The 27,473-nt window shown below is 39.1% G+C and overlaps 1 protein-coding gene across 12 annotated transcripts in view; it reads left to right on the forward strand.

Annotated features, from left to right (window-relative positions):
- The window catches only part of ZNF385D (zinc finger protein 385D), a 752,238-nt gene that overhangs the window by 713,250 nt on the left and 11,515 nt on the right, over positions 1 to 27,473 (forward strand). For all 12 annotated transcript variants that reach the window (XM_059728861.1, XM_059728862.1, XM_059728856.1 and 9 more), the window contains 2 exons: positions 24,011 to 24,244; positions 26,555 to 26,733. In XM_059728861.1, the coding sequence (XP_059584844.1) occupies positions 24,011 to 24,244; positions 26,555 to 26,733 (413 nt within the window). The remainder of the gene's footprint in view (positions 1 to 24,010; positions 24,245 to 26,554; positions 26,734 to 27,473) is intronic.

Here is a 27,473-nt window from a genome sequence, read left to right on the forward strand (position 1 = left end):
GGAGGGATCCAGCTGGGGTTCAAAGAGCAGGATTCTGGGGCCCAATGTGGGGCCAGTGATACTGACAACAGCTGGATGCCATCTGCGAGGCTTGGGCTGTGGTGTAGGGAAGGAACAGAGCCGCAGATAGCGCCCCCTGGCATCGGGGCAAGAAACGGGCAGCCTCCTGCTTAATTAACATCAATTAAATTAATTGACAACAAGGTGTGGTGGGCAAGAAGGCGGGCAGTTAGCTCAGAAGCAAGTGTGCCACAGGGAAATCAGCCCTGAGAAGGCCTCCTGTTACAGGGGGGGGAAATCAGAGATCCTGCCTGGGCCTGGCCATGCCCTCCCCCCCCCCAGCTCTGCCCTGTGGAAGGGAAGAAAGGGCTGCTCAACCTCCCAGTGGCTTCTAGTCTGAGCCACTGCAGACATGTCCCTGCATTTCTGGGATGTCTGTCTGGGTTACAAACTGATTTAGCCTAGCTGGGTTAGAGTAACCTGAAAAGATTGAATCAATTCAGGCTTAGACTTTTTTAATATCTGTCCCTAGCCAGGGACAACAGGAATATGAGAGAAGGTTATGTGGTAGGCAGAGTGAAGTTTCAACAACAGCTGGCTGAGGAAAATGATAAAAAGCTCATTCTGTAACTATCACTCACCAAAGGCTTGCTACTGCTTCTGGATTCCCAAAGCTTGATAAAACATTTATTTTCTGATATTAGAACATATTACACTCTATAGGGGTGCATCTACATGAGACATTTACTGCGCAGTTGCCTAATTAACTGTGCAGTAAACATCTCAGTATCGACACATGCACCCCTATTAGGGTGCACAACATTAATAAACTGCAGCAGGGTATTACTTGTAAATACAAGTACTACTTTGCTACAGAGATTTTTTATGCACAGCAGCACATGTGTAGATGCTGCACCAGCTGGCTGGGGCACAGAGTGCTTCAGTGCACAGCTAACTGTCAGGCAGCCCCTATGCTGAAGCACCCTTATGCCTCAGCCAGCTATGGAGTTTATGCAACATGCTTTGGAGTTTTTTGCTTCCAGGTGCACATTCAAATGGCATGCCCACAAACAAAAAACTCCAAAGCAATAGGCCCCAGTGTTTATTCATGCACATTGATTATATGTGTAGATTATCTCTAAGAAAACTTTCTAAGAAAAATGGAGCAGGGGAATTTATTAGGCGATACAAAGGAATCTTGCTGCTTTGGGCAATGTTTTTTCTGTTCACTTACCTGTCTGACCAAGAAACCTCATAGCAATGTAATCATATATTGCACTTACCCAAATACAAGAGTAGGATTTTTCCTCAATCAGAATGGAGAAAAAAGCCCCTCATCTTAACTTTTCTTACAAGGAAACCTCATTAATTACATTGTTTATCATTAAACTGCTGTCAAAAGCAGTATGTGCTCAGTAATGGAAACCAGCTATGAAGTTGCTTAAATGTAGTCAATACTGAGCATAACTATAAAACACATGGCCCATACTGGGCAATCACACTGATAGGAACCTACTACAAGGATAGATTAATGCAGCCTATCTGAATAAAACATATGGTATTGCCCATTGCACTCAGTTCCCACCAGCACCAACTCTTATTCAAGTCAAGGTGAGTCACTACAGTGAATACATTTTGACTTATTCCCTCCCACAGCTGAGCTGGGCCTCTTTCCCATTTCCAATGGTCCCTGTTTTTTTCACTAGCCCTACCTGTGCCCCAAATAGTTCACCCAGAATCCCTCTATGAGACAGAGCTAGAGCAGGTTACCCTGTACCTCATCTACATCTACATGCAGGGTTTGTGATGAGAACACATGGTTCTAGTCATGAATGATGAGGGGGGGGGTGGTAATTAGCATGAGGATTCATAGATTGTAAGGCCAGAAGGGGCCTTGGAAGATCATCAAGTCCAGCCCCGTGCACCAAGCAGGAAAGCTAACTCGGGGTCAGGTGACCCCCAGCAAGGTTACTGTCTAGTCTCCTCTTGAAGATTTCCAGGGTAGGTGATTGCACCACCTCTGGAGGGAGCTTATTCCACAATCTGGACACCCTGAACGTGAAGAAGTTTTTCCTAATGTTGAGCCTGAATCGGTCTTCCAGGAGGTTGTGGCCATTACTCCTAGTTTTCCCCTTGGGTGCCCTGGTGAACAGTTGCTCACCAAGCCCTTGATATACTCCCTTAGTGTAGCAGTAAGCTGCTACCAGGTCCCCACTCAGCCTTCTTTTCTTCAAGCTGAAGAGTCCCAGATCCCTCAGCCCTTCCTTGTATGGCTTGTCTTTTCATAGTTTCATAGCTGGTAGGGTCAGAAGGGACCAAAGCAGATCATTAAGTCTGACCCCCTGCCATGGGCAGGAAAGAATACTGGGGTCAAATGACCCCAGCAAGGTGATTGTCTAGCCTCCTTTTGAAGACCTTCAGGGTAGGAGCAAGCACCACTTGCCCTGGAAATTGGTTCCAGATCCTAGCCACCCTGACTGTGAAGTAGTGCCTCCTGATGTCTAGCCTGAATCTACTCTCAGTCAACTTATGGTCGTTATTCCTTGTTACTCCTGATAGTGCTCAGGGGAACAGGGACTTTCCCATTGCCTGCTGGTCCCCCTTGACAAGTTTATAGATGGCCACCTTCTCTTGTGGAGGCTGAACAGGTTCAGGTCCCGTAGCCTCTCCTCATAGGGCCTGCCCTGCTGCCCCCTGATCATGCGAGTGGCTGATCATTCAGGTGGCTCGTAAGACTCTGATCATACAGATGGCTCTTCTTCGGACTCTGCCAAGCTTGTCCACGTCCTTGTTAAAGTATGGTGCCCAGAACTGGACACAGTACTCCAGCTGTGGTCTCACCAGTGCCGAGTAGAGTGGAAGAATCACCTCCTTGGCTTTGCTGGAGATGTATCAATTGATGCATGCCAGAGTATTGTTTGCCTTACTGGTTAAAGCATTGCATTGCTGGCTCATATTCATACTGTGGTCTGTTATTACCCCCAGGTCCCTTTATTCGTGGTGCTGGTCAGTTTGGTGCTTCCAAGCCTATAGGTGTGTTGGGGATTGCTCATCCAGAGGTGGAGCACTTTACATTTCTCAAAATTTAATTTTATTGGGTTCTGATCTGCCCAACTTGCTAGCCTGTCTAGGTCTGCCTGTATCTGTAGCCTATCTTCAAGCATGACCACGCTTCCCCAGAACTTGGTGTCATCCATGAATTTGGTCAGTGAGGTCTTCACTCCTACATCCAAATCTTTAATCCAGTCAGATCATTTGGTGGGGGGGAGGGGGGGGCATATCTGGAGTATACAAACACACTTAGAAATAGTGACTATGGGGTCATTGTGACTTAAAACACTGAGTCTGCAGGGGGTACAGCCCAACAAGTGCTATGGTAAATCTTGAGCTTTTTAGCTTTGGACTAATATTATGCATAGTTTGTACTATGTATAGCTAGGTACAAAAGTGCTGCTTAAAAGTGTGGTTATGGAGTACCTGTGCTAAAGCTTGCAGCAATTTCAGAAAGGGTAAAATACATCAATCATGGATAAACTAAATGATTACAGGCATGTTTATTTCAAAGTGAGTTTTTCAAATTTATCCCTCACTTCCATGTGCTCAGGGAGAGCAGAGTCTGACAGTAAAGTGGGTGGGGGGTAGGGAATGTGTTGCAGGAAGAAATGTGAGGGAAGGGGGCCACCTGAATCCCCCAGATTTATTTTCCCTGGTGTAGCAGTAAGAGGGGAACAAATTCAAGCCAAACCTCCAACAATTAGATTCTATACCTGGAAAATAATAACAAATGTATATATTTTCCATATATAAAATCTTATTATTGGGGAGTTGTCCTAAATTCAGGATCATCTTATATTTTAGTAAATATGGCAGGTTGTTTGTATATTCAGGATATCAATAATTTTCATGATTCGTTGGATCTATCATTCACACATTTGCTGAAGGAAAAACAATGTTCTGTTTGATGGCTGGTTAATTTTGAGTCCCCATTTCACCCTTCACACTGCAAGTTTAATGAAGAAAATTTAAGGAATGTCTATACTCACTTACATTTCACAGATTTGCAGAATTTTGTGTCAGAGGGCTGCATTTTTTCAAATTTCTTCCTAAATCCTGATATTGGTGAATAGATCATTTCTATTTCAAGTCTTAGAAAATTAAAGCTCTGAAAATGCCTACGCATTTTATATATGCATTTTAGGAGGTATATGGCTACTTCAAACATTGCCATATCTCAAGTATTGCAGAGATATAGTATCATCCGCTCATTTTTACCTATTTTTGAATTGCCTAAAATGTCATGTAACTATGTGAATTTAGCTCTGATTAAATTCATTTTGGTTTGAATGAGGTGCCAAACTTTAGCTCTTGGACAGTTTCTAATGTAGGGTTGAATGCTGAAAAGGTTGGGCAAATTTGTGTAAGTGGTCAGTTTTCATTCTGGTACTGTAAAAGAATTTGACTAGAATAGATTAATGTATTGTAGCTACTATTGTTTTCTCAGGAAGCTCTAATATGGTATCTGTACCCCAAAATGTTCAAAAGTAACCTAAAGAATGGGCAAACCAGATCAAATTAAATAAATAAATAAAATGACCTGGACCCCAGAAAAATTTGATCAAGATGTAAAACATTAACTTTAGTCATTTAAATTCTTACCCCTCTGTATGGCTTGCCCCTCATTAGAATTTTGAACTAGAATTGTTAAATCAATATATATTAAGACCTTCAGATAGCAGGCATGGTAGAAGGGCAAAATCTAATTTATTGCAAAAAGAAAGGGACCTTTAAAGAAAACCACCGGCACAGAACTGAGGGGGAGGCCTTGGCTGTGGAAGGGAATCTGCCTGTTGCAGAGACTTGGTACTCTGAACTTGTGTGTTGATTTTGAGATTAATTACATGGTTGGAAGCCTCTTAAGGCAAGTAAATTGTAGCTGTCTTTTAAAACATTGAATACATATAAATATTTAGAGAGAGATTTTAGTTATACATGATAGAGCTACAATTTCAGATGATGAAAATAACTTCTAATATCTGGCTCTATACCACTGCCTATTCTGCTATATTGTTATATAGCATGGGAGGGAGAAAAGATAGAGTGAAAGTTAAGAGAACATTCTGTATAATATGTTACACCCTATCACTCTCAATCAAGCTTTCTCTATTTTTCCAGACTTATTTCTGAGTCATCTGAATATCTGTCACCAAACATTAGAAGACAAAAACAGAGGAAGTTAATTATAAAGTTTATGGGTCAACAAACAGTTTTCAGTTCGAGATTGCACTGCTCCTGTTCCTTAGTGTTTCCTAAGTTGTCCTTTTGTGACATCTCGTACGGGCAGAAACTTCAACCTTTTTTCAGCTCATAATTAGTAGCCAAATCACAATACTGATACTTATCTACAACAAGATGTTAGAAACATTTTCTTTGAAAGTATAATCCACTGCTGTCCCACAGATTTAATCATACCAGTGCCTTTCACCATACCTACATTGTTAGGGACTGGAATTAAGAAAGCACACCCCCACCCTCTCTTTCATTCCTCATGCACCACATTCCAGAAAAACGCCACATCTTTTTAGCAACCCCTTTTTTGGCAAGCCCTCTGAGCATGACCAACACCTGTCAGTCTAGGATGCACTCCTGAGAGCAACTATAAGAGATTTTTTTTTCTTCATTTAGCATCTACAGTGTGGGAAGTGTATTTTTTCACAGCAATGCTCCCTAGCAGTGTCCAGTATGGTATGGATATGCTCTCTGATTTTCCAAATAAAATAGGCTTTTAACATCAACAGATGTACAAAAGAAAGCATAAGAGAAAACCAAAGTAAGAAAAAAATTAAATGACTCCTTTGAGATTTGTTGCAGCTATGCTGTAAGCTTAGTCACACAAGGAAAACCTTGAACTGCCACTCTGAAGATGGTTTTCCTTAATGCTCAGCTGCTATGTAGTTCTGTCAAGGCTACCTATGAGCTATCATTGCTTTCTCAAATTCATTCTCTTGGCTTGTCCCCCAAAATTCAGACCAATCCCCATTTGATCTTTAGTTAGGAAAAATAAATTATCATTTAGTATAACTTAGTTAAAAGGTGACTTGTTAAATGATCTTTACAATTAGGTTGCCTAAGAGCATTGTAACATGTTCTTATGGCCTTTTCTTTTCTTTTTGCTTTTTTTTGTTGTTGAGGAGGGGGTGGGGGGCAAGGGTTTGAGGGCTTTGTGGTTCCATTGTTTGCAGTAGACTTTGGATAGCTGACCTGGGGGGCACTTCCAGGTTAGGGAAGTGCCTGTTCATCACCCTGTGAATTTCCATTGTGCTGTTTTATCACTGTGTCCTTACTCTCTCTTTCATTCCAGAGGGAAACTTTAGCAGTCTGCCAAAATAACTGGCCACAGGATCATTCTAAGTGTAGGTTCACGTTGCCACCAATGCAGTAGCAGCTTCTTTGCTAGGAGTGCATGGGAGCTACAGAGCATGTTTTGTCAGAAGAGAAGTTAGTCTATGACCCATGTTTCCATGTGGATAAGGAAAGAAACTCCCCAACTCATTGGGAGAGGAATGGGGACAGTCTCTTTTGTGTTCCCTTTCCCAATGCCCATCCACTTTCTCTAAGACTTGATGCCTTGACCTTAAAGTCCATTCTCATTCTCCAATTTATGTTGTCAGTTGATATAATTAGCCTGGTAGCTAGAGGGCTGTGCTATACTGCTGAAAGTTCAGGATTCAGCCCCTGAAACAAATTCTCAAAAGGCAAAAGAAATTGCTGCAGCTGGTGAGGCTAGAATTTTTTTTTTACCTTCAGTCCTATTCCTCTCCCTCACTTTAAAAAGAAAACTTTGAAAAACTAAGTGAAAAGAAATCCATATAGGTTGCAAGGTTAAACACATGGAAAATAGGAAATGTGCAGATTTAGATATCTTACACAACCTTAATTCTTTGATTTTTCATTGGCCCCTTGCTTCATTCAGTTCAGAGTGGATAGATGGGGGCATGGGCAAATGTAAACATTTTATTTCATAACTTTGACTGTTTGATTTTCAGCCTAAATAACATTCCTATTTGGAAAGGTATTTATATTCTCAATGATTTCAAGAATAATCTAGTACTTTGTCTTATATATACAAGACCATATATTATATATATTTTTGTTTTTTATGTATTATAGTACTATATTAGTATATAAGTATACAGCTAGGAGTGAAGGTAAAATAAAACAATACTGCTGTTTATTAATAGGTCCATGTAACAGGCTTGCCTTTCAGGGCTGGGTCTCAGTGCCAGCCATGCGCCTGTTCTGCGGTAAACCCCCGCCTCACTCTTCTGCCATGCTTTGATAAAAATAATATGAATATTACTTCTAAGGTGGGCGGCTGCCCATTATTCCACCTCTTTTTAACAAGGGTCTAAGTACACACTCTGACCTCCCCTTACATGTGTCCCATGCCTCACAGCTGTTTCTGTGTCACATCCAGTATTTCCATATTGTCAATTCCAATATATCTATTTCCCCCAAGTCAGTGGTTCTGCCCCTCACTAAGGCCACTCATCTTTACCACTCTCAACTGGGCTGCTCTACACACTCGGTCCCTCACTGGGCCTTCTGCTCCTCACTGGGCCGCTTCACGCTCCCGGCCCCTCACTGAGCCACGGGGTCATTTGCCCAGTGAGGCTTATGTGGCTGCCACCATGCCTGGCCCCTTACACTGGGGTCTTCCTACCTATAAGCTCAGGTGGCTGCCACTGTGCCTGGCCCCTAATATTGAGGTCAGGGGTCTCCCTGTGGGCTTGCCTGGCCCAGGTCTCTTCCCTTGATGGAAACCTGCCCACAGGCAGGGCCTGGGGTTTTCAGGTGCCCCTCCTCGCCTTTCTGGCCAGGTAATTGGCCTAGTATTTCTGGAGGACTGTTCCACCATGAAGAGCCCCACCAGACCACCCATCTTCAGCAGGGTGCAGTTTTAGGTCATCCCTAGGACCAGGGTCCTCCAAACCATCCCCATAGCTCCTGCCCTTGCTTCCAAGATGTTCCAGGAACAGCACAGCCTGATGTTGCCTCCTGGCCTGCTCAGCACAGACTGCTCCTTCTCTCTCTGAGGGCCTGGGTTAAAATAGAGGCTGCTCCACCCCCTCAGCCAATCCAAGGGTCCTCCTAGGGTCATGTGCTAGCCTTGGTGAGGCTAGCACCCACGTGCTGGCTGCTCCACTGCCAACTAGAAACCTTAAAGTGGTAGGCACTGCAGGTGCCACAGTCCATCTTAAGAAGAGTCTTTGATATAATGTTGCGATAATTGAAACAAAGCTTTTAAATAAATCATAGTGATTTTAGGTGCGTAGTAACATCTAAAACAGCTCTGAGTTTCAGAAGGTATTTTCCTTGAGAATTTATTTTTAAAAAAGAGCCCCTCTAAGACATTTCAGTTTGTGCACCTAAAAATGAATCACCCAAACAGAAGTCACTTTCGAAAATCCTGACTAGGCTCTTCTTTTAAATATTCATATTTCATGTATTAATATTCATTGGATATATATAAATATTAATTATATTTCTTCACAGAGTATCTGGCAAGTTTATTAGCCTTCTCCTTTACCAGTGTCAGTATTGAAACAAAGCATAATTTTTCTAAATAAAATATCACAAATAATATTTATGTCTCTTTAAGTAGAAAGAAGTCTCGCAAAAAAATGTCTCCCTAAATCATCAAACTAAGGAGAAGGATTGAAAGCCAAGCAGGAATTCATATTTGTTGAAAAGTGAAAATATATATTATAATTTCTTCCATATATCATGCACTTCTTTCCCAAAAACGTGCTAGAAATTGAAGTGCTGAGTATATGCAAGAAATATGGCAAGAGCAGGTTCTGCCACTTACTGTGTGAATCCCAAAGTAAAATCTGCAGTGATCCATAGGCAGGGAGGGGAACAATGAGCAGGTTGACCTCCTTAGCTGTTGCTACTCAGTTATTCACTACAAGGAAATATCTTTTTTTCTTCATTCTACCTTTCAAAAACAAGGTATGTATTATATTTCAGGGCATGTTGCATGTAATACAATATGGTATTTGCATTAAAAATATATAGACAAGTATATCTCCCCTTACCCCATCCTCCAAAAATCCTCTACTGTTTAATTCCTTCCATATCTGTAGTCTTCCATACATGCAATCAAACACGTATGTTCCAGTGCACAGTTTTAAGTGGGCCCCTAATGATCAGTTTACACAGCACATATGCTTTATCCTTTACTTAAAGTGCACTCCAAGGCACATGTTTGAGAAAGTGTGCATATTTCTTATCACTCATCCCTGTCTCCTTTTCTTTCTATTAAGAAAATAATACTGTTACAACAGATGCTAATGTCATTTCTCACAATTTCTGTGTTAGACAGAACATTAGTTTATTGCCAAAAAGATTTATTATCTTAATGCTCTCAGATAAAGGAATATAAGCTCTAGGAAAGGAAATAGCTTTTGATAATTTCTATATCTAATGCAAGTAGGACACTACAATGAGGCATTGCACTCATTGCTGTCAAAAGTTAGAGCAGTCTAAGATTCCGGGTTCTGTTTCTAATTATATTTAGAAATGTGTATATTTACGTTCCAGGATGGTAAATTTGTTTTAGAACTCAGTGTTGATATAGGAAGTATGCAAGAGGACATTGTGAAATAATTCACTTGGGAAAAAAGTAATCAAATCCCTTCCCAGAATAGAGTCCTGCCAGGCCAAATCTCTCTTGTTCTGCTATCTGGTACCATGTAAACCAGTACAGCCTGTTCCATGGTTGAGTTGTCTGTGACTAAACTGGCACCCCCACCTGGACTTGCCTGGGTGAGGAGTGTGTGGACAACCAGGAGGACTAAAGACAAAACCTGTCAAAGGGCAGATGAGTTCCCTGCAATCCAACATCCATCCATACCTGGAAAGGAGATAGGCACCACTAGGTCACTGCTTGAAGAATCACCAATGATGCAAAGTAACTCAACTAACTTCAACAAAGTGTAGGAGGGTTGTTACAGCATCTGAGGTGTCGCAATGGTCACAGCGGCCTTGGGAATAACTTGACTTGAAAATAGAGTTCCTTAGCAATTTAAAATTCAGTCCTCTCATTCTTCTCCCTTTTCTTTCAGTTTTGATTAATGAAAATAATTTATTTTCCCTTTGTCTCTCAACGTTAAATATGTTTTTGGACTACTTGACTTTTGTGACTTTTTCTTTTTGCTGATTTTTTCCCTCTTCCAAACGTGCAACATAAAAACAGAAGGTGTGGGAAAGTCATTGCTTTCCTGTTTAATTCCCCTCCATCCTTTCTCAGATATCACAGTTTTGTGTTTATTTAATTTGTTAAATTATTTTATCTCAATCTTGCACCATACAAATTATATCAAAACATTCTCTCAAATAGATGATAAGCTACCTTGAAAAGGCCTCTACTGTCAAGCATTAAAATACGTTTTTTATTGCTTTTATTGAAAATTAGTTTGAAAATCTCTAAAAGCTTCTGGCTCAGTTGATGATCTACTCTGTCTTCCTGAAAAAGAGCATAAAGGTATATAAGGTGTTTCTTTTATGCTACCTTGACAACTCTTTGCATCAGAGATAGCAATTCATGCCAGAACCCTCTTCATAACTGCTGCTTTCCATGTCATGTGTGAACAGAAAGTGGGCAGAGCCTTAGTTAATGCCATCAACTTCATTCAATTGTTAATGTGTGCCAAAGAAAGTACACTGCAGCATGTATTAGGTTGCTTCCAGGTATCCTCCTGCAAAATGGGAGACACCTTTTGAGAAAATCAAATCTACTTCCTGGCCTATCCTAGGGGCTTGTGGCAAAGTCATAATGGTCCCTGTAGGAGGAGGTAATATTTTAAAGTAAGGCCTCTAGGTAATAAAAAGATGCAAATGAACAAAAAATCCATCTATTTGTTTTGCTCTTAGCTGGGTCTGCCCTGAAGAAACTCCTCTGCGAAAATCAGTAGTGACAGACATCAGACTATTCTAAATGTATGTAGATGGGGAGGGGGTAATTTCTTGCTGCTGCTCCAACATTTTTCTCACTTCAGAATTCTGTGCCTAGTGGTGCAGAACTGAAAAGGCTAATTATTGCCTGAACACTGAATGCTTTTTCACGCCCACCCATCCGCCGTTGTTGGCCAAACCTCTCTGTGTATTGGATAGTATTCTGGTAATAGAGTAGTGCAGCAGGAGTCTGCACTGCCTAATGAACAGTGCAGCCTGCATACTCTAATGGTGCACCAGGGAGCTCTGGGAAGAATGTTGCCTCTTTCTTCCCTAAACTCTTTCCCTAAACAGCTGCCTAAGATGATCCTGTGTGTACTTTGTATATATATATACAAATGTCATACTTCATATAATTTTGTCCCTTATTTGAAGATGCAGGCTGTGGAAAAAAAATGACACTAATAGTTCAAATTTACAGGGTTCTCCCTCTGAGAACTGTTGTTTATGACCTTTTATTTCCTACTCTTGAGGAATTCAACTGATGTTCAATACACAGTTATTATCAAGGAAGATAACACTACAAGTATAATTTCTTTAGCAATATTTTAATTTTAAAGTATATGTAGGCTCAAGACAAAGACACTTTGCCAACATGGCCCTTAATGTTACAAACCATGGGGACCTTACATATGAGATAATGTAGCAGTCACATTAAATGTTTTCTCAAAACACTATTTGGAGGTTTTATTCTTTATCTTAGACGCACTGTTTTACATGATTAGTCTCCAAAATAATAATGTACCTGTAGAAATTAACCCAAATATGTAACCTTACATTTAACCTTAAAGTCAGAATCCAAACAGAATATGTAGTGCTATAGCAGGGCAGCTGATACCACAATCAGTAAAATCCTCTATACACTTGATGGTAAGCCCCACCCTTTAAGCTAACTCTTTGTCCTGTTTTTAAATTGAATTTTTCACTATACAAGTCTCATTAATTAAATAGTGACAGCAGCTTCAGCTAGCAACACTTTTCCCCACCTAACTCTCCTTGAGCAGGGAACCTTTCATTCATAATTTTTCTTCTGGCTCACTAAGGAGAAATCTATATTATGGGCCTGAAACGAAAGGTTCCAAAACTAGTCACAACCAAGAGTTACTTTAAATAGCTTGAAAATACATAGATTCTCCTCCCTATCTCCCTTATTTTTCTTTTCCTCTAGTTTATTTTTTAACAACATTATCAGAAAGTTCCCAAATTCAGGCACAAACGCACACTTTTCTCTCTTGCTTCATTCCATAGCACCCAGCAGCCTTTGTTACTACCCATTCCATTTAATTAACATCAATGAGAATGTAGTCATCCCTCCCTTTGTGGTTAAGTCTTTTCAAGATTGATGAACTGTGCGTTAAACTAAAAGGACTGCTGGTAAAAATGGAATATAATTTTGTTAAAAAATGATTTGTTCCTAATTAGTGAAGGGGTCATATCAGGACCTAGCAGAACCAAGTTCAACTAGAGAACAGTAGGCCAAAGAGATCTCGCAATGCAGTGTTCCATTTTCCTTTCTCTTACTCTCACAGAGCACTTCCAGCCAATACATAGTCATCTTTTTTTTCTGTTTGCTTCCCATCAACTCACCAGCAAGATATAGCAGCAGGGAATTTGGAAGAAGAATTCTGTGTGATTTGAAGTGAAATGGAACCATTTGTTTTTTGGTCACAAACATTATATATAAGCTTCATTTGTCTCATTAAGAAACTGAATAGCAGGGGCTGGTCAAAACAATATAATCAACACTACCCCAATTAAACACCAAGTCCATCCTAGGTTACCTTGTTTTTATGGCCAGCAGAAGTTGGTCTACACATCGCTGTACAGTGATGTTGCTATGGCACCGTGCTTTAGTACATCCTGTTGGAAGTACTAAAGCATGACACAGTACAGGTGGTTACTGTACCGTGCATGCAGCTCCTGGTTATATTTTGCCTCTACATGACTGTAGCAGCACACTATACTGGGGGGAGCGCAGCACAATGGAGAAATAGTTGCCAATCACGTGTAGACCCACATGATTGCTACATCACCATAGCACATCACTATGTCACTGTAGAGCTAGTAGACATGTACTGTCAAGATAACATGTTTCTTAGGGCAGACCAGCAGTCCTTATGTTTGCTGGCAGTGGTCCTTCTCTCTTTTTAGAAAGGAAGATTCAGGAGCTGCAAAGAAAGCCCTATCTTGCACTCTGCAAGCTGTAGGACGGTAGCCAGGATACAAAGTGAACAAAAGATGTAGTTTAGGGGGATCTTAAATAGCAGCTTAAGGAGGCAGGGGTGAATGTCTTGTGGTTAGAAACAAAGCCTGGCCTCAGCAGAGATCAAATGCTGGTTTGAATTTAAATAGTTCTGGTTAGTACTCTAGAGCTGCGAACATCTATATTATGACAACCAAAGGCAACTGAAAAGCAACCAAAATGATCAGAGGTATGGAGCAGTTGTCATATCAGGAGAGACTAAAAAGGTCAAACTGACCAGTTTGGAAAAACTGGCTAAAAACTGGCTAGTTTGGAAAAGAGATGACTGAGGGGGAGGGAGGATTTGACAGAGGTCTAGAAAAACATGGAGGATGTAGACCAAGTGAACAGGGGTCTGTTGTTCACCAAGTCCCAGAATACTAGAACTAAGGGGCACCCATTGAAATTACTAGGAGACTGATTTAAAACTAACAAGAGAATACTTTTCTACATAACATGTAATTAATTGTGGAATACATTGCCAGTGGAGGTGGTAGAGGTAGATAACATAGGTTCAAAAAAGGGACTAAACAAATGGATGGATGATATTTCTATTAATAGCTGTTGAATAAACGGGGTGCTAGGGAGGATAATTGATAGATCACTATAGATATGTCTGGTTCAATGCTTTCCATCTAGAATCCACTTTTCTGCCACTGTCAGAGAGAGGATACTGGACTAGATGGACCATTGGTCTGACATTGTACGATACTTCTTGTCTTCTCATGTTCTTATGACAGACTCATTAGTAAGCGTCACTTAGCAACATTATTTTAAAGGCTTAGATATTATACCAGTCAATATTTAGTGCTACTTGATTGAAAGAAGTAACCATATCATTATTTTCATATACACCAATAAGCACAAATGGTACCTTCATTTTGCTAGCAAGATTTTTTAAGCTTAAAAATGGACTGACGCAGTCCTGAATTACCTAACCGCATGCATTGTTAAATTAATTTTAATTTTTAAACATGTTAATAGTTCCTTGAAAAATCTCAATATATACATTCTTTTTTTCAAAGAATAAGTTTACTTATTAATGCATTGATACACTTTATATTCACATGTTAAAACAAAAAAAAATCTGAATCCCTGCTTTAAATGCAGAATTCAATTTGACCATAACTATGAACCTGTGAGTAGAATTTTTATAATACTAGGCCACAAAAAAACTTTCTCAGGAAATCTACTAGTGTACCAAATATCAATCAACCACAAATATGCAGGTTCATCTTATGCATTGGTAGGAGAAAAAATCGAAATCTTTGGGGCTTCAAATTTTAATTGAAGGGCAAAAATTGGCCCCCTAAATCCAACCATATCGGCCTAAATACTTAGTCTAATGTTTAGAGGAGCTGATCACTCAGAGTTCCCATTGACTTCAAAATGAAGTAAGTAGGAGCTGCAGGCATTCCACCAAGGTTGCTTATTTAAGGTCCTGATCCACTGAGGCACTTAATCATGTTAACGTTAAGCATGCGAACAGTCCTGCTGAAACCATCAAAGTGTAAAATATTAGCTTTTTAGAGCTATTCTACTTCTTCATAATATACTTCAATGCTATAGTAATAGACTGAAGTTAACTCATATCCTATAATCAGATATATTTATTACAGGATTTTAAAGCAGCCTAAGGGAGTTAGGTGCTCAAGTCTTATTGAAATGCATTAAACACTGAGCACCCCAGTTTCTCAGATTCTTTTGACAGCATCCAGTCTTGTAAGTAAGTTATATAATGAGGCTAGATAAAAGCATGCCAGAATTGGTAACTTCTGAAGTAGTAGAACAAACACAGCATACTTACAAATATGATAGCATAGTTAAATAATTTTGGGCAGAATTTTGTTTTTCCTTTGCAGTATTATGGGCCAAATTTTCAACTCATTGAAATGACATTTCCATTGATTTTAAATGAAAACAGTTTTTGAATGCTTTGGCGCATCTGTTAAATGAGATACCTAAGATGTATATCCCTTGAGACTGAGGGAGAAAAAATCGACTTGTAAACTGTTGTGATTTGTTTGAAGCCAAAAACACCTTTCTCAGTGTGGGTCTATTTATTGTTTCAGGATGGGGAACTCTTATGCTTAGTAGTGGGAACTGAGGAATGAGATTTTCATAGTCTCAGAGAAAAGAAAAATGAATTGACTATAATTGCTGTGTCGCTAGTCTAAAGAAAATTCATGAGCAGCATACTTGCTATATAAAATTAATCCTGTTTACTCAGAAGGGACCTTATAATTCACTTATGGGTTTCCCACTTGAGTTATGATGCCTGCACCTGATGGAATAAATTCATACTCATGCTTTTCATATGTTCTGTTTTTGTTTTTATTGTGAAAATAAATCTTTGATTTTGCCATTGCTCGGGTCTTGTCTTTTATAGATTTTTGTAAGTATTTACATGGTGGTTATATTAAGATCAAGAACACAAATGGACCACTGTGAATACTGAAGTGTTCCCTTTATTTGCTGCCCAAATCCCATTCCACAGAACGTTAGCAATTGGTTCCTATGCCAAAGCCAAGCAGTGACAGTTGCAATAATGAATATTTGCTGCAGGCCACTGGTATGAAAATAGCACAGTGCTGCAAGCCTACGTCACCAAAAACAATTCTTTCACATTTATACTGCCTGAATTTCAGTCTTGATTTTTAGATTATATAGTATCAAAATAGCTCTTAAGGGTTGTCATCATGTATTGCTAATAAATGCTGATTCAGTCCTCAAGTCATTCAGCTGAAATGACTTACTGATAGTGTTTTAAATCTGTTACCAGCTTTATGCTGCGCCCTCTATTAAGGATAAACATTTGCATACAGACAGCAGAACCATAATATATTCAAAGATCTGCATGCTTGTTAACTTGGCAGGATAGGGGAAAGGGATTTTAGTTTCCGCTTTTTCAGCTTACTTGACAGATTTTAGCATGTTTCTACCTTAATCCTTTAAAGACAATTCTAAAGTTGGCATGATGGAGAGGGTCTTTATAGCTTTAGATATGTTGTGATTTTTCTACTCTGAACAAAAAGTGTACGTTGAATAGCTTTTTTGCTTATATGTTTTGGCATCATTTATAAGCTTTTATGTATGAAATGTATTTGTTATTACAATAGGATGACTTATTGTAAGGTGTGTAACTATGATATATGCAGTGAACACTGGTATTTGCTATCCATCACTAGCCATGCTGGTGGCATTTGGCACACTTAGTTTAATATGTGGAAAGGGGCTTGCTTTGAAGCATATTTATTAAAGTGCACTCAAATGGAATAACAGAATTTACTGTATTTCCTTTTCACTTCAAGCTAATTACATGGTGAAATACAAGATCAACATACAGATAGGAGGTCAGACATTCAAGGCAGAGTAAAAACTGTAGCTATTTAAGCTTTTTATTATTCATTCCCTCAGGTTTACTCATGCATAGAGTATGCCTTAAGAAATGTTGATCTATATTATGCTAATGACATACTGATCCTTGTACCTGAAAGCTAGCAGTTAAGATGGATATAAATATCTAATATCCTGTAAGATTAGGATAAGTACCAATCTTACCATCACTTCATGAAGAGATAATTTTCCCCCCTCTGTGATGTTTTCGAATTCCTTTTAAAACAACAAGATACATTGGCTAGAGCCACTGTTCAATAATTTTGAGATAAAGTAACTGAAGTTCTTTAAGTGGTGGGGAGTAGTGCTTTCAGTAGGCATTTAATGAGACTATCTTTGTTGCAGTATTCAATAAAAGGCAAATCAACATCAACTCAGTGAAGATAAACTGGCTTACAAGCATCCAACTTCCACAGTTACGTCAAATTGCAGTAGCTCTTTGGAAGTTGTGAGCACTCCTGCCAACCACACTCCAACCTCAGTTCCAAAATGAACTGTATCTGGAACAGGCTCATAGCATCATTCAGGAAATGTTCATTATGCAATAAGACTGCCTGCATGAGTATTGTATTCTCTGATGGTACTACTGGGAAGGAAAAAAAGGCTTTTGTCATGTCAGCTAAGTATTGAAGTGTAGTAAGTATATTGTCTCAGTCACGGTCTTATCAAAAGGTATTTTTCTGAACCAGTTCTGAGATAGGATTCTCCCAAATGCACTAAAGGAGAAAGAATATCCAGAACCCTAGATTCTGACACTGGTTCCTTGGTTAGCATTAATTTTGTATCCACATTTCCAGGAATACTCTAAAAAGACCTATCAATTAGAGACTTATCATACCCTTTGCAACAAAAATTTGAATAAGGTTATTTTGGATCTGTCCATAAATCATGTATTTAATCAGACACACTTTTTTTTTATTTCAGAAAAGCAGAAATACGATATGTAAGAGTTAAGTATCTACTTTATTAGCCCAAGATCCTATGTTGATTTCCTAGAAATAGAAGAACTGTGCAAGCATTTGTAGAAATATAAATATCTACATGTTATAGTTCTCAGCATACACGCTCCATGCACCCAAGAGCAACTGTTTGACCTATGTAAGAGCTAGCAACCAAGAAAAAACCTTACGGATGTGGGAAGTGTGATGGGAGAAGTTTCATGCTTTATTTTCTCTTCCATATTTTCACTTCTCTCATTTTTCCTTTGTTGCTGGTCTCATGAACAGCAGCTTGCTTCTGGGTTTTGCCATTGTTGTGTATGAAGAAATCAAATCTCCAAGTCTTTCCCTGCCTGCTGTCCTCTGAAGCTGATGAATGCACTGCAGTCTTAGTCAAAAAAGAAACTTCTGGGTGGAAGAATGGGCAAGCATACACACATGGTCTTGGATTCATTGTTGTAGTGTCAAGCTGGATAGTTACAATCATTACTGTATTGAGCCACCTCAAACATCATGAGGACAGACAAAGCAAACTTAAAAGGGCAGGGTCCTCAGAAAGGTAAACACCAAGAGTGTTAATGACTGCTGGCCATACTCCAGTTAAAGTCCAGATTAATAGCCCAGATTCTATTCGACCTGTTATGCATGTAAATAAATTTAGGTGTCTAGATACAATCCTACTCCATGCTGCTCAAGTCCCTGAAATAAGTAAATGCAGATCAGTGGGTTCTTCTTGCTCCTGTTTTTATGACTCAACTTTAATGCACACATAGGCTAGGGAAAGAGATAGGGACAGAAATTATGCATAAACCTGTATAAATTATTGGAAAACAGTACAAATCTGTAACACAACAGAGGTTCACTACACATAAACCACTTTCAAAATGGCCAAAGCCATTTTAAGACATACCTGGATGGATGTAGTATCAAACTAAACTGATTTAAGTTAAATAGGTTTATTGAACTTCTGTCCCAGATCCCCTCCAGATTCAGGTAAACTCACAATCTCCCAGCCTCCCAGGATGTTTTGCACCTCCCCTGCAAACTGCCCATAGGTTGGACAGGCTAGCCTTGGGCCAAGAAATCTGCTCTAGCCAAGCAGGGAGACATGTCATAGCATCTCCCAGCTTCTGGCCTGGGCAACTGTAGGCATGTAGCTTCACTTCTGGAATCAAAAGTGAATGTTCACTTGCTTATTGGTTCAATCTATGCAGCTTAGACTAACCTGTGAAGATAGACTCAATTCAGCCTCTAGCTTTTTGACTGGCTGTATTTAGCTGTAAAGTCCAGTTTTATTTTGTTATCTCTTGTGTTAATTGGACTTATGCCTATTTTCAGTGAGAACAAGTGTATTTATTAAGGTCTCTTGTAACAGGATAACTAATCATACAAAATGTTCTATGTACTGCATGTGAGTGAGATAAAGTGATGATTAAAAGCTTAACCTTGACTTGTAAGTTTTTGATGGGGTAACATTAATGCTGCATGAATGATGATTTAAATTTCAAATCTCTTATATAAGAAGGAAAGAATGGCTTACAAGCTTACAGAAGTCAGTAGTAGTTTCTTTTCTTGTTCCTACGCACTGGCCACATCTACACTACTATGCAGTTGTTACTGTATATTTATTTAGTAGTTGTATAAACAAGTATTAAATAAATGCACAGTAAACCTGTGTTACTGTGTAATAGTGCCAGCGAATGCTGTTTTTGTGATGCTACTGCACAGTAGCCTAATACAATGGCCACTAAATAGTTAATCAATTTCACTGTATAAACCAGTTGTGCCTGATGTTTTTGTCTTATGGGCCAGGTGAGTGGTGCCAGGTCTGTCTACAGGCCAGACCTGGTCCACGGGCCCGCCCCAGCATGTGTGCTGGCCCAGGCAGAGGGCACGTCAGGGAATGATCCAGCCATGCAAGTCCAGGACCTGATTAAGCCTTGTGGGGCTTGAACATCTGGACCCCGATCCAGCCATATAAGGCTTGGAAATTGGGCAGCAGGAGAATGGACCGGATTTGGTCTCTGAGCTGTGGTTGAGCACCTCAGTATAAACAATAGCGAAATAGCAAACGCATAACCACTTCCACAGACTATAGCTAACTACATAGCAGCGGACAGTGAAATATGCATTCACCTTGCTCCATAGTCTCAAAAATCGTATAACACAATTTTTTCTAAATTACAAAATCTATGTCTTTAAAAAATGCATACCATCTTTTTTCATCCTCTGATTTGGTCAGAACACTGATTTTAATGAGGTCTAATTGCCTGGAGATGTTAAAATTGAGCCATTTTTTTAGATATACTGAATGTGTGTGCAAAAATAAACATGCAAACCACTTTTTATGGGAGAAAAGGCAATCTTCTTTGTAGCACAAAATTGGGAAAATGATTTTTTTCCCTCAGACTTTTCCAGATGATTCTCTTTTATATACAAGAACAGGTTTTTATAATGAAAGTGGCTATGTAACCTTATAAGAGCATTTTGTACCCTTGTAAATGCAGACATACCACAATGAGTAAAATTATTTCAGGTTTATTTGTGGTCTGATTGAAACCAGATCCTGTTTCTGGAATTTCACAGTCCAGTGAATTGACTTAAACAGGGTCAGATACCCTTAGGATACACAGATAAATAGATCTGTGCATCTTTTGGAGCTTAAACTTCGTTGAACTAGATGCCTGCAAAAGAAACAAATAGCTTGTGTTATTGTTGACAAGTGTAAGACCTGATTTTGAAATGGAAATATTCATAGTATGCACAAAGAGACAATTCTATTCATGTTAGTTTTCTGTACATTATCTGTATTTCTATTTGTAGTAAACCTCTTCTCAATTTTTGGAAGAGCTCACATCTGTGCAGAGAAATAAAATGCCATACACTTAACATTTTTATTGATGCAAATGAATTCAAAATAGTTACTCAAGAAAAGTATGCTAATATAAATTGCGTTTGAAAATATTGAGGCAGGTTAATCAAATAAAAGAAGGAAGAAATGAAAGGATAGAAGAGAAAGGGAGAATTCTTTAAGATTAATAAAGGCAATTTATTTGCTTGCCTTACCATACCCAGGTTCTTCTCCAAATGTATAAAGCTGACTGCTCTAATTATAATGTATGATCATATCTCCTGCTTGTAAAGGCAATTTTAATTTCAATTCTAATGTTAGACTAAAACATCTCCATGTATGGGAGATGAGTTACACTTCAATCATGTGATAACTGTGAAAATATAAATTTCAAAACAGAAAAAAGAAAGCTAATATATTCCTAGGGTTTACAGATAAAAGGGGCATCCTAGTCTACTACATTGCTAATGCAGGATTGTCCCCTACAGTACAACTTTGCTCAGTCCAGTTTTGAAACCAGTAAGGGCTGTACTCCTGCCTTAGGAAAACCAACCCACCAACTCAGATACTTTACTGATTATGTTATTTCCTTAATAGCATATTTTACTTTGCTGGATTTCATCCTATAACTTGTGGGAATAACTCTGTATACCACTCTGCATAACAATTCCACCCTCTTCCTTGTGTTTTTTTTCAGCAACATAATGGTAGGTGAGCAAGCAGGGCACAAGTCCTGGGTGCTGCCTAAGGGAGCAACCAGAACAAAACTAAGGGAATGTTTCATCCTCCCATCCCCCTTTTCCCTCAACCCCTGCTCCTTCCCTGCAAAGGCTCCAGCTCTGGCTTTGTGGAAGAGTAGAGAAGCAGAGGTGTCGTGTTGCAGTAGCAGTTGCCAAAGGTTCGCTGCTATGGGCAGCAATGTAACCCCCCTTTTTACCACCAACAAAACCGTGGGGGCGGGTTTTGGCCATTTGACATGTGTTGGTAGCAAAAAGAAGGAGACGATATCTCACTCAGCAGCAGTGAACCTTCAGATGCTGGTCCTGCAGTATCTGCAGCCGTGACCTAGGGCACAACACTAGCAAGATATGCCCCTGTTTTCCCTTTGGATACTCATTTATATTCATCTTCAATCTTAATTCATTGTTATTAATCATTTTTGTTACTCTTCATTACAGTTTGTTTCTTAGGTACCTGAGGGGCCCTGAACCAGAAAAGGTTTTAAGCACAATAACACTAGGAACATGTGGGGCCATGTTCTACTATTTTTATTCACATTGGGGCAGCACCTTATTCCATGGGCAGTCTCAATGAAAGAAATGGACCTATTGATGGAGAAAGATGTTATCCAGTCTGAGAAAGCATAGCAAAACTTGAGCATTCTGTTTCATTTCAGAAAGCATTTAGAAAACATAAGGCGCCTGCTTAATTTAAGGCATATATTCAAGTCCCATTGAGTGCTTTCCTGTTTCAAGACCTTGTAGAGAAATTATCACTTCTCTGCTCCATAATCTGAAATGTCTATTATCCACTTAAGAAACAGCATTGTTTTGTTTTGTTACTATATTCTATTATAATCTTATTTCTTATTCGTGGTCCAGGTTCATCCTTGGATCTCAGATAGAATAATAATTACAAATCTGTGGACAACTGTGGCGAAAGCTGTAGAATATTTGAGAGCTAAAATGTAACTCGCAGACTTTATTTTATAGAAGTAATCAGGTCATATTTCAAAGCTGTAAAAAGTAAATTGCTTTTCCCGACTGTAAATAAAAGACCCCACAATTTTAATTGATTGGATTTTTAATTTTTAAAATGACAAGTAGAGCTGGATTCATAAAAGGAGACCTAGACTTGGAGCTGCAGTGTCTAACACTTAGGCACCCTACTGCCTAGGGGAATTCAGATGCCAGAGTTAGACACCTAACTCTCCCTGTACAATGCCTGGGGAAAGAGGGTGCTTAAAATGGGATTTTAAAAGTGTGCATGTGCAAGACAGAGCTACCTAAGCTAGTCTAAAGGAAATGAAAGAGAGGGGATAGGCTCAGATCATATGTCACAGGGAAATAGGTAACTTTCTTCCCTCAGGATTCCCAATCATTGACCCATTCCTGGAGTTTTGCCTGCACTGGGTTAACCTTTCCCATCATGATACATATTAAAGAGGAGGTGATCAAGGTGTGGGGTTTTTGTTTTGTTTTGCTTTGCTTTGAATCACCCAGCTGTTAGAGAAACAGAGTAGGATGTGAAGGATCCAAAGTCAGATCACCCAGTATTTAACTAGTTAATTATTCATTTGAGCAGGGACTTAGGCTTGATTCTTCCATGTCATGGAGAAGTGCTCTGATCACCAGATTGTACTGTCAATCTCTCTTTCTTTTTCTGTAGCACAGTGAATATTTTTAATACTATATGGAACAACGTCCACAGCAGAGTTTGAGAGATGTCCATCTTAGACTACCAGTAACCTGGCAATTAGGGCATTCTTCTGGGAAAATGGGTTCTGGGTTCACATACTTGTTCAGTTCTGATACTCTCTCTTAGACTTCCTGAGCAAATGCTCTAACTACTGGACTAATCGGTATAAGGAATGGGATTACTATCAGTCCTTCCCTTCTGCCTTGCCTCAAGTAAACCAGGTTTCTAGAAGGCCTAAAGAATTAGGTTTAACAGCATGCCTAGAAATGCCTAGCTTGTGAAACCTGTTGAGCTCCAGGTTTTGATTTTTTTTCTTGCTGCTGGGAGTTGCATGGTCATGTGCATGCTCTATAGCAGAAATTTAGGTGCCTCAGAATTGTGCCTGATGGAAATTTAAGTGTCTAAGGACTTAAGTTGCATCTGTGCATATTCAAGTTTTGGATTACATTTTCTAAGGACTTAAGAACCATATTCTTTGTAGATCTATCCCCTAAAGCTGAGTATAGGTGCCTTTTGTGTGTTAAACATCTAAAATCAGAAAAAATCATGATAAATATAATACACTGCACAATGTATCATTATAAATACTTTTTTTTTAAAAGTGAAATAATGAGTGTGACTTTCTACTCATCCTTGTATCTTCAAGTACTATAGAAGTATCAGGTGTATCATTTTACTGTTTGGTCTTCATCAGAGTTGTTTCAGAGCCTGAAGTTTTTTAAAAAGCACAAACTATTACATTTTTTTAAGTCAGATTTTTAGTAAATAGTATGTTGCAGTCATAGCACTTGACATGGACTGAGAACAAATGTCAATTGCCTGCTTACTTATAACTGCTGTGACCTCACTTACTGGACTACCTTGCATTCATACAGGATGGTCTCAGTGGTGTAATGTACCTTTGGGGTTTACGAATTCTGTATTTAGAAAGTGTTTGTAACATGCAGGGGACAGAATAAATGGTGTTCCAAAATAATGCTCTTTTTGTAAATGTACAATAGGAAATAAGAAAAAGGTCAGGTTTAGTTCATTACCGTTAGTCTAGTATCACCAGAATATTATGCCTCTCTTTGTGGTTGCAGAATTAAAATTCCAAATGAAAAAGGTCAGAACATTTATTTTGTTTCCAACTCCTCCTTTTGACTGCAGACATTACCACAGGGACACCAGCAATATCAACAACGACAACAGTAGAAATCCGGAAGAGCAGTGTTATGACAACTGAGATCACCGCTAAAGTTGAAAAAATCCCCACAACAGCCACTAGCAGCACCACATGTCCGTCCGTGGAGACTGAGGAAGAAAAAGCAAAAAGGCTACTTTACTGTTCACTATGCAAAGTCGCTGTCAACTCCGCCTCACAGCTGGAGGCGCACAACAGTGGTGAGATGTAGCAATTTCTTTTCTGTCTCAAGAGCTCTGCAATTATCTTCCCTTGAATAGATTAGATCTCTTGCAGCAGGGGACAAAGAGGTGGCAGAAAACTGGCAATTACATGGAATTCATTAACTATTAAAGAATAAAAATGACAAGCAAAGAGTCTTTTATAATGGGAGAAAAGGAATCCTAGTGCATACAACTTACTAGTTTTCCTTCACATCAGCTTTTATTGCTTCCAAACATAATGGTGCTAAGTGACAGCTTGTGCTCTGTTACCTTTTGGTGTTCAGAGTTTGCATACTTTCATTTATGTTGAAGAGCAAATTGAATATGAATGCTAGAAGTTTGGTCAGAAATCTAACAAACAATACTGAAACAGGGAGAGAGTGCAGTGACAAGGGTTTGAATTCTTCGCTCTACCTTGGTTTTTGGTAACCATAACACAGCAGTTTTTAAACATCCTAAAGTCATGAAATCCTTTTATATCACTTCTGCCACAGAACCCCTGCCCTTACCCTGTGAGCTGACACAGAGCCAGATAACCTGGCCTAGCAATGCACTGCCTCCTAGCCCTCCGCCAGTACCACTAGTCTCTGTGCAGAACCCCTGATGACCTATTGTGGAACTGGAGGCTTCCAGGAAACAGAGTTTGGAAACCACTGTCATAATTAATTTTTTTAAGTCCCTGGCCTGAAAGACTGACAATGGCTATTGTTTGGCAGATGCTTGACTAAATATGTGCAACTTCCCCTTTCCCATAGATCATCACATTTTCACCATTGGGTATTAGAGAGACCCCAAGTCAACAAACAAATGCATGTGAGGCAGGCATCGCCTCTATTACCTCCACTATAACAGACCTCCAAATATTTCTGGCTGCATTGGGAAACTTTCAAAGCATTCCCTAATGTATATAAGAGATTAAACCAGATCTTAGGAGATAGTGTAGAGCAGAAAGAACAGAGTTTAAGAATAGGGAAGAGAAGAGCAAACATAGCTTAGGGCCTGAAACCTAGAGATAGAGATTACCTGCCAGCATCCAAATGGAAAAAAGGTCTTAGGTTATAATCAAAAAAGAAACAATAATCTTGGCACGGCTTCAGTGCTTATTTAAAGGAACATTCTGCTTTATTGCTTCTCATGAGAAAACAGAACTTCATCAGGTTTAAGTGCTGTGCATCTTCTGGTGTAAATGCATGTGACCCCCACTGAAGTCAGTAAAGATATACTATTTTATCACAAGGCTGAGTTTGGCCAAATGTGTTTATCATACTACAAACCTTCAAGTTTTAGGTTTCTAATGTAGTAAATACACATGCATAATAATATATTTTTTCAGCCTTCTTTACATGGAAATAGTCCCTTGCCCTCATTGAGTAACCCTATGGAAGTCAATAGTGTAAGCTGGTCTTCAGCACAGAATCATAAAAAAGTTTGGTTGGACGGGACCTCCAGAGGTCTTCTAGTGCAACCTCTACTCAAGGCAGGATTATCTCTATCCATACAAGTTCTTTTCTAACCTACTCCTAAAACTGCATAATCAATTCTGCTGTACAACTACAATGCAGATTGCCCAGACACCAAAAGCACCTTAACCTGCTATGGCAAAAGCAGAGGGATGAAGACTGTCAATTTTCTACTGCTGCAAAGGCTGCTAGAGTGCACTTGAGAGATCCATGAGTAAAGATAACACAGTCTTGACCTTTTTTATTGTTTTTATGTCTACAGTTTGTTTGCATAGCTAGAAATGTAGGCAGTGCATGTCTTTTTTCATATGTTTTGGTTTCTGTCTCAGGTCATTAAGATACTTAGGAACCCGTGAAACCTCTACTCTTTGGGGACTAGGAAACTGATTATTTAATTGCAGTTTTTAAGTTTTGGCTACTTAACACAAAATATTTACCAACTCACCATGGAACAGCTACAAATCAGAGCCAACTATATCTTTAATAGCTAAATCACTCCTCCTTTTCAACTTAATCTCAGGTCTTATTAGCAGCAGGAGTTAATGAAAAGAAGTCACACCCATTGAACTTCACCTCGGGATATCCAGAACGTGCCACTACTTATTAATGCTGTCTGCTTCATTCTATCTCATTGCCAAAATATGCATCATTTAATAATTAAATACTCAGTAATTAATATCAAATATGAAATATTATTACTTTATAATCAAACAGATATAGGCAATATGTTCATGTTCCAAGGGTAACACATAGGACAAAACTGAGTTCTACATAACTGTTTAGAATAATTATACAACGCAACCAACTTGCCGAAGTTATTTCTGTTTCCCATTTCTAATATCTCCAGGGACTAAGCACAAAACCATGCTGGAGGCTCGGAATGGAAGTGGAACTATTAAAGCTTTTCCCCGAGCAGGCGTCAAAGGCAAAGGGCCTGTTAACAAAGGAAATACAGGCTTACAGAACAAAACATTTCACTGTGAAATTTGTGATGTGCACGTTAACTCGGAGACACAACTAAAACAGGTACTTAAACAGCTTGTAGAATGTGAATTCTTGGCTCTTCCTTTGTTTTGCTGGGGTGAAATAGCAAGACAATCAGCACGTCATTAGTATGACAGCTCACATCTAAATGGAATTTGCTGTTTTCACCCTTTGTACTCAGGCTTTTGTTCGGTGTGTTTTGTTTTTGGTATGGTTTTCCATCACAAAAAGTGTATTTTCTCTAAAACGGTTGATTATATTCATTTTTTGAAACTGTGTTAGAATCTCTAAGCTTACAACATTACAAGTGTCTTTAAACTAACATAATTGTCAAGTCTTAATAAACCCTGTCATTTTATGTGCTGCGTGATTTTTGTATTCACAGAGATGTGGAGGTGTGTGCAGAGAATATATTTACAGAACATTGATAACTGGCGTAAGAATGTGGGATGTTGCTTTTTTTTAATATGTGTTATTCTGTAGCCAAAAACCATGACCTCCAAATTGAATTTACACCAAGTTAAAAGGCAGTCTTTGTCTCTCAGATGAACAAAGCTATTGTTCTATAAAACACTTAGTTATTTTATGTGCCTTTTGTAATTAAGCACTTGTTAAGGAACTTCACAAGGATGAAAATAAACACTGTAAGGGACTAAATTTCAGCTTTTTAATACTTCTATTAAAGTTTTTTTCACCTTCATTTTCCTTCTCACAAGAACTCTTTACAAACCAATAAGGAAAGAATGGAAAGAAATCCCTGGTATCTAATGTTGCAACAGGAT

Source organism: Alligator mississippiensis, chromosome 5 (genome assembly GCF_030867095.1).
Source record: "Alligator mississippiensis isolate rAllMis1 chromosome 5, rAllMis1, whole genome shotgun sequence".
NCBI lineage: Eukaryota > Metazoa > Chordata > Crocodylia > Alligatoridae > Alligator > Alligator mississippiensis.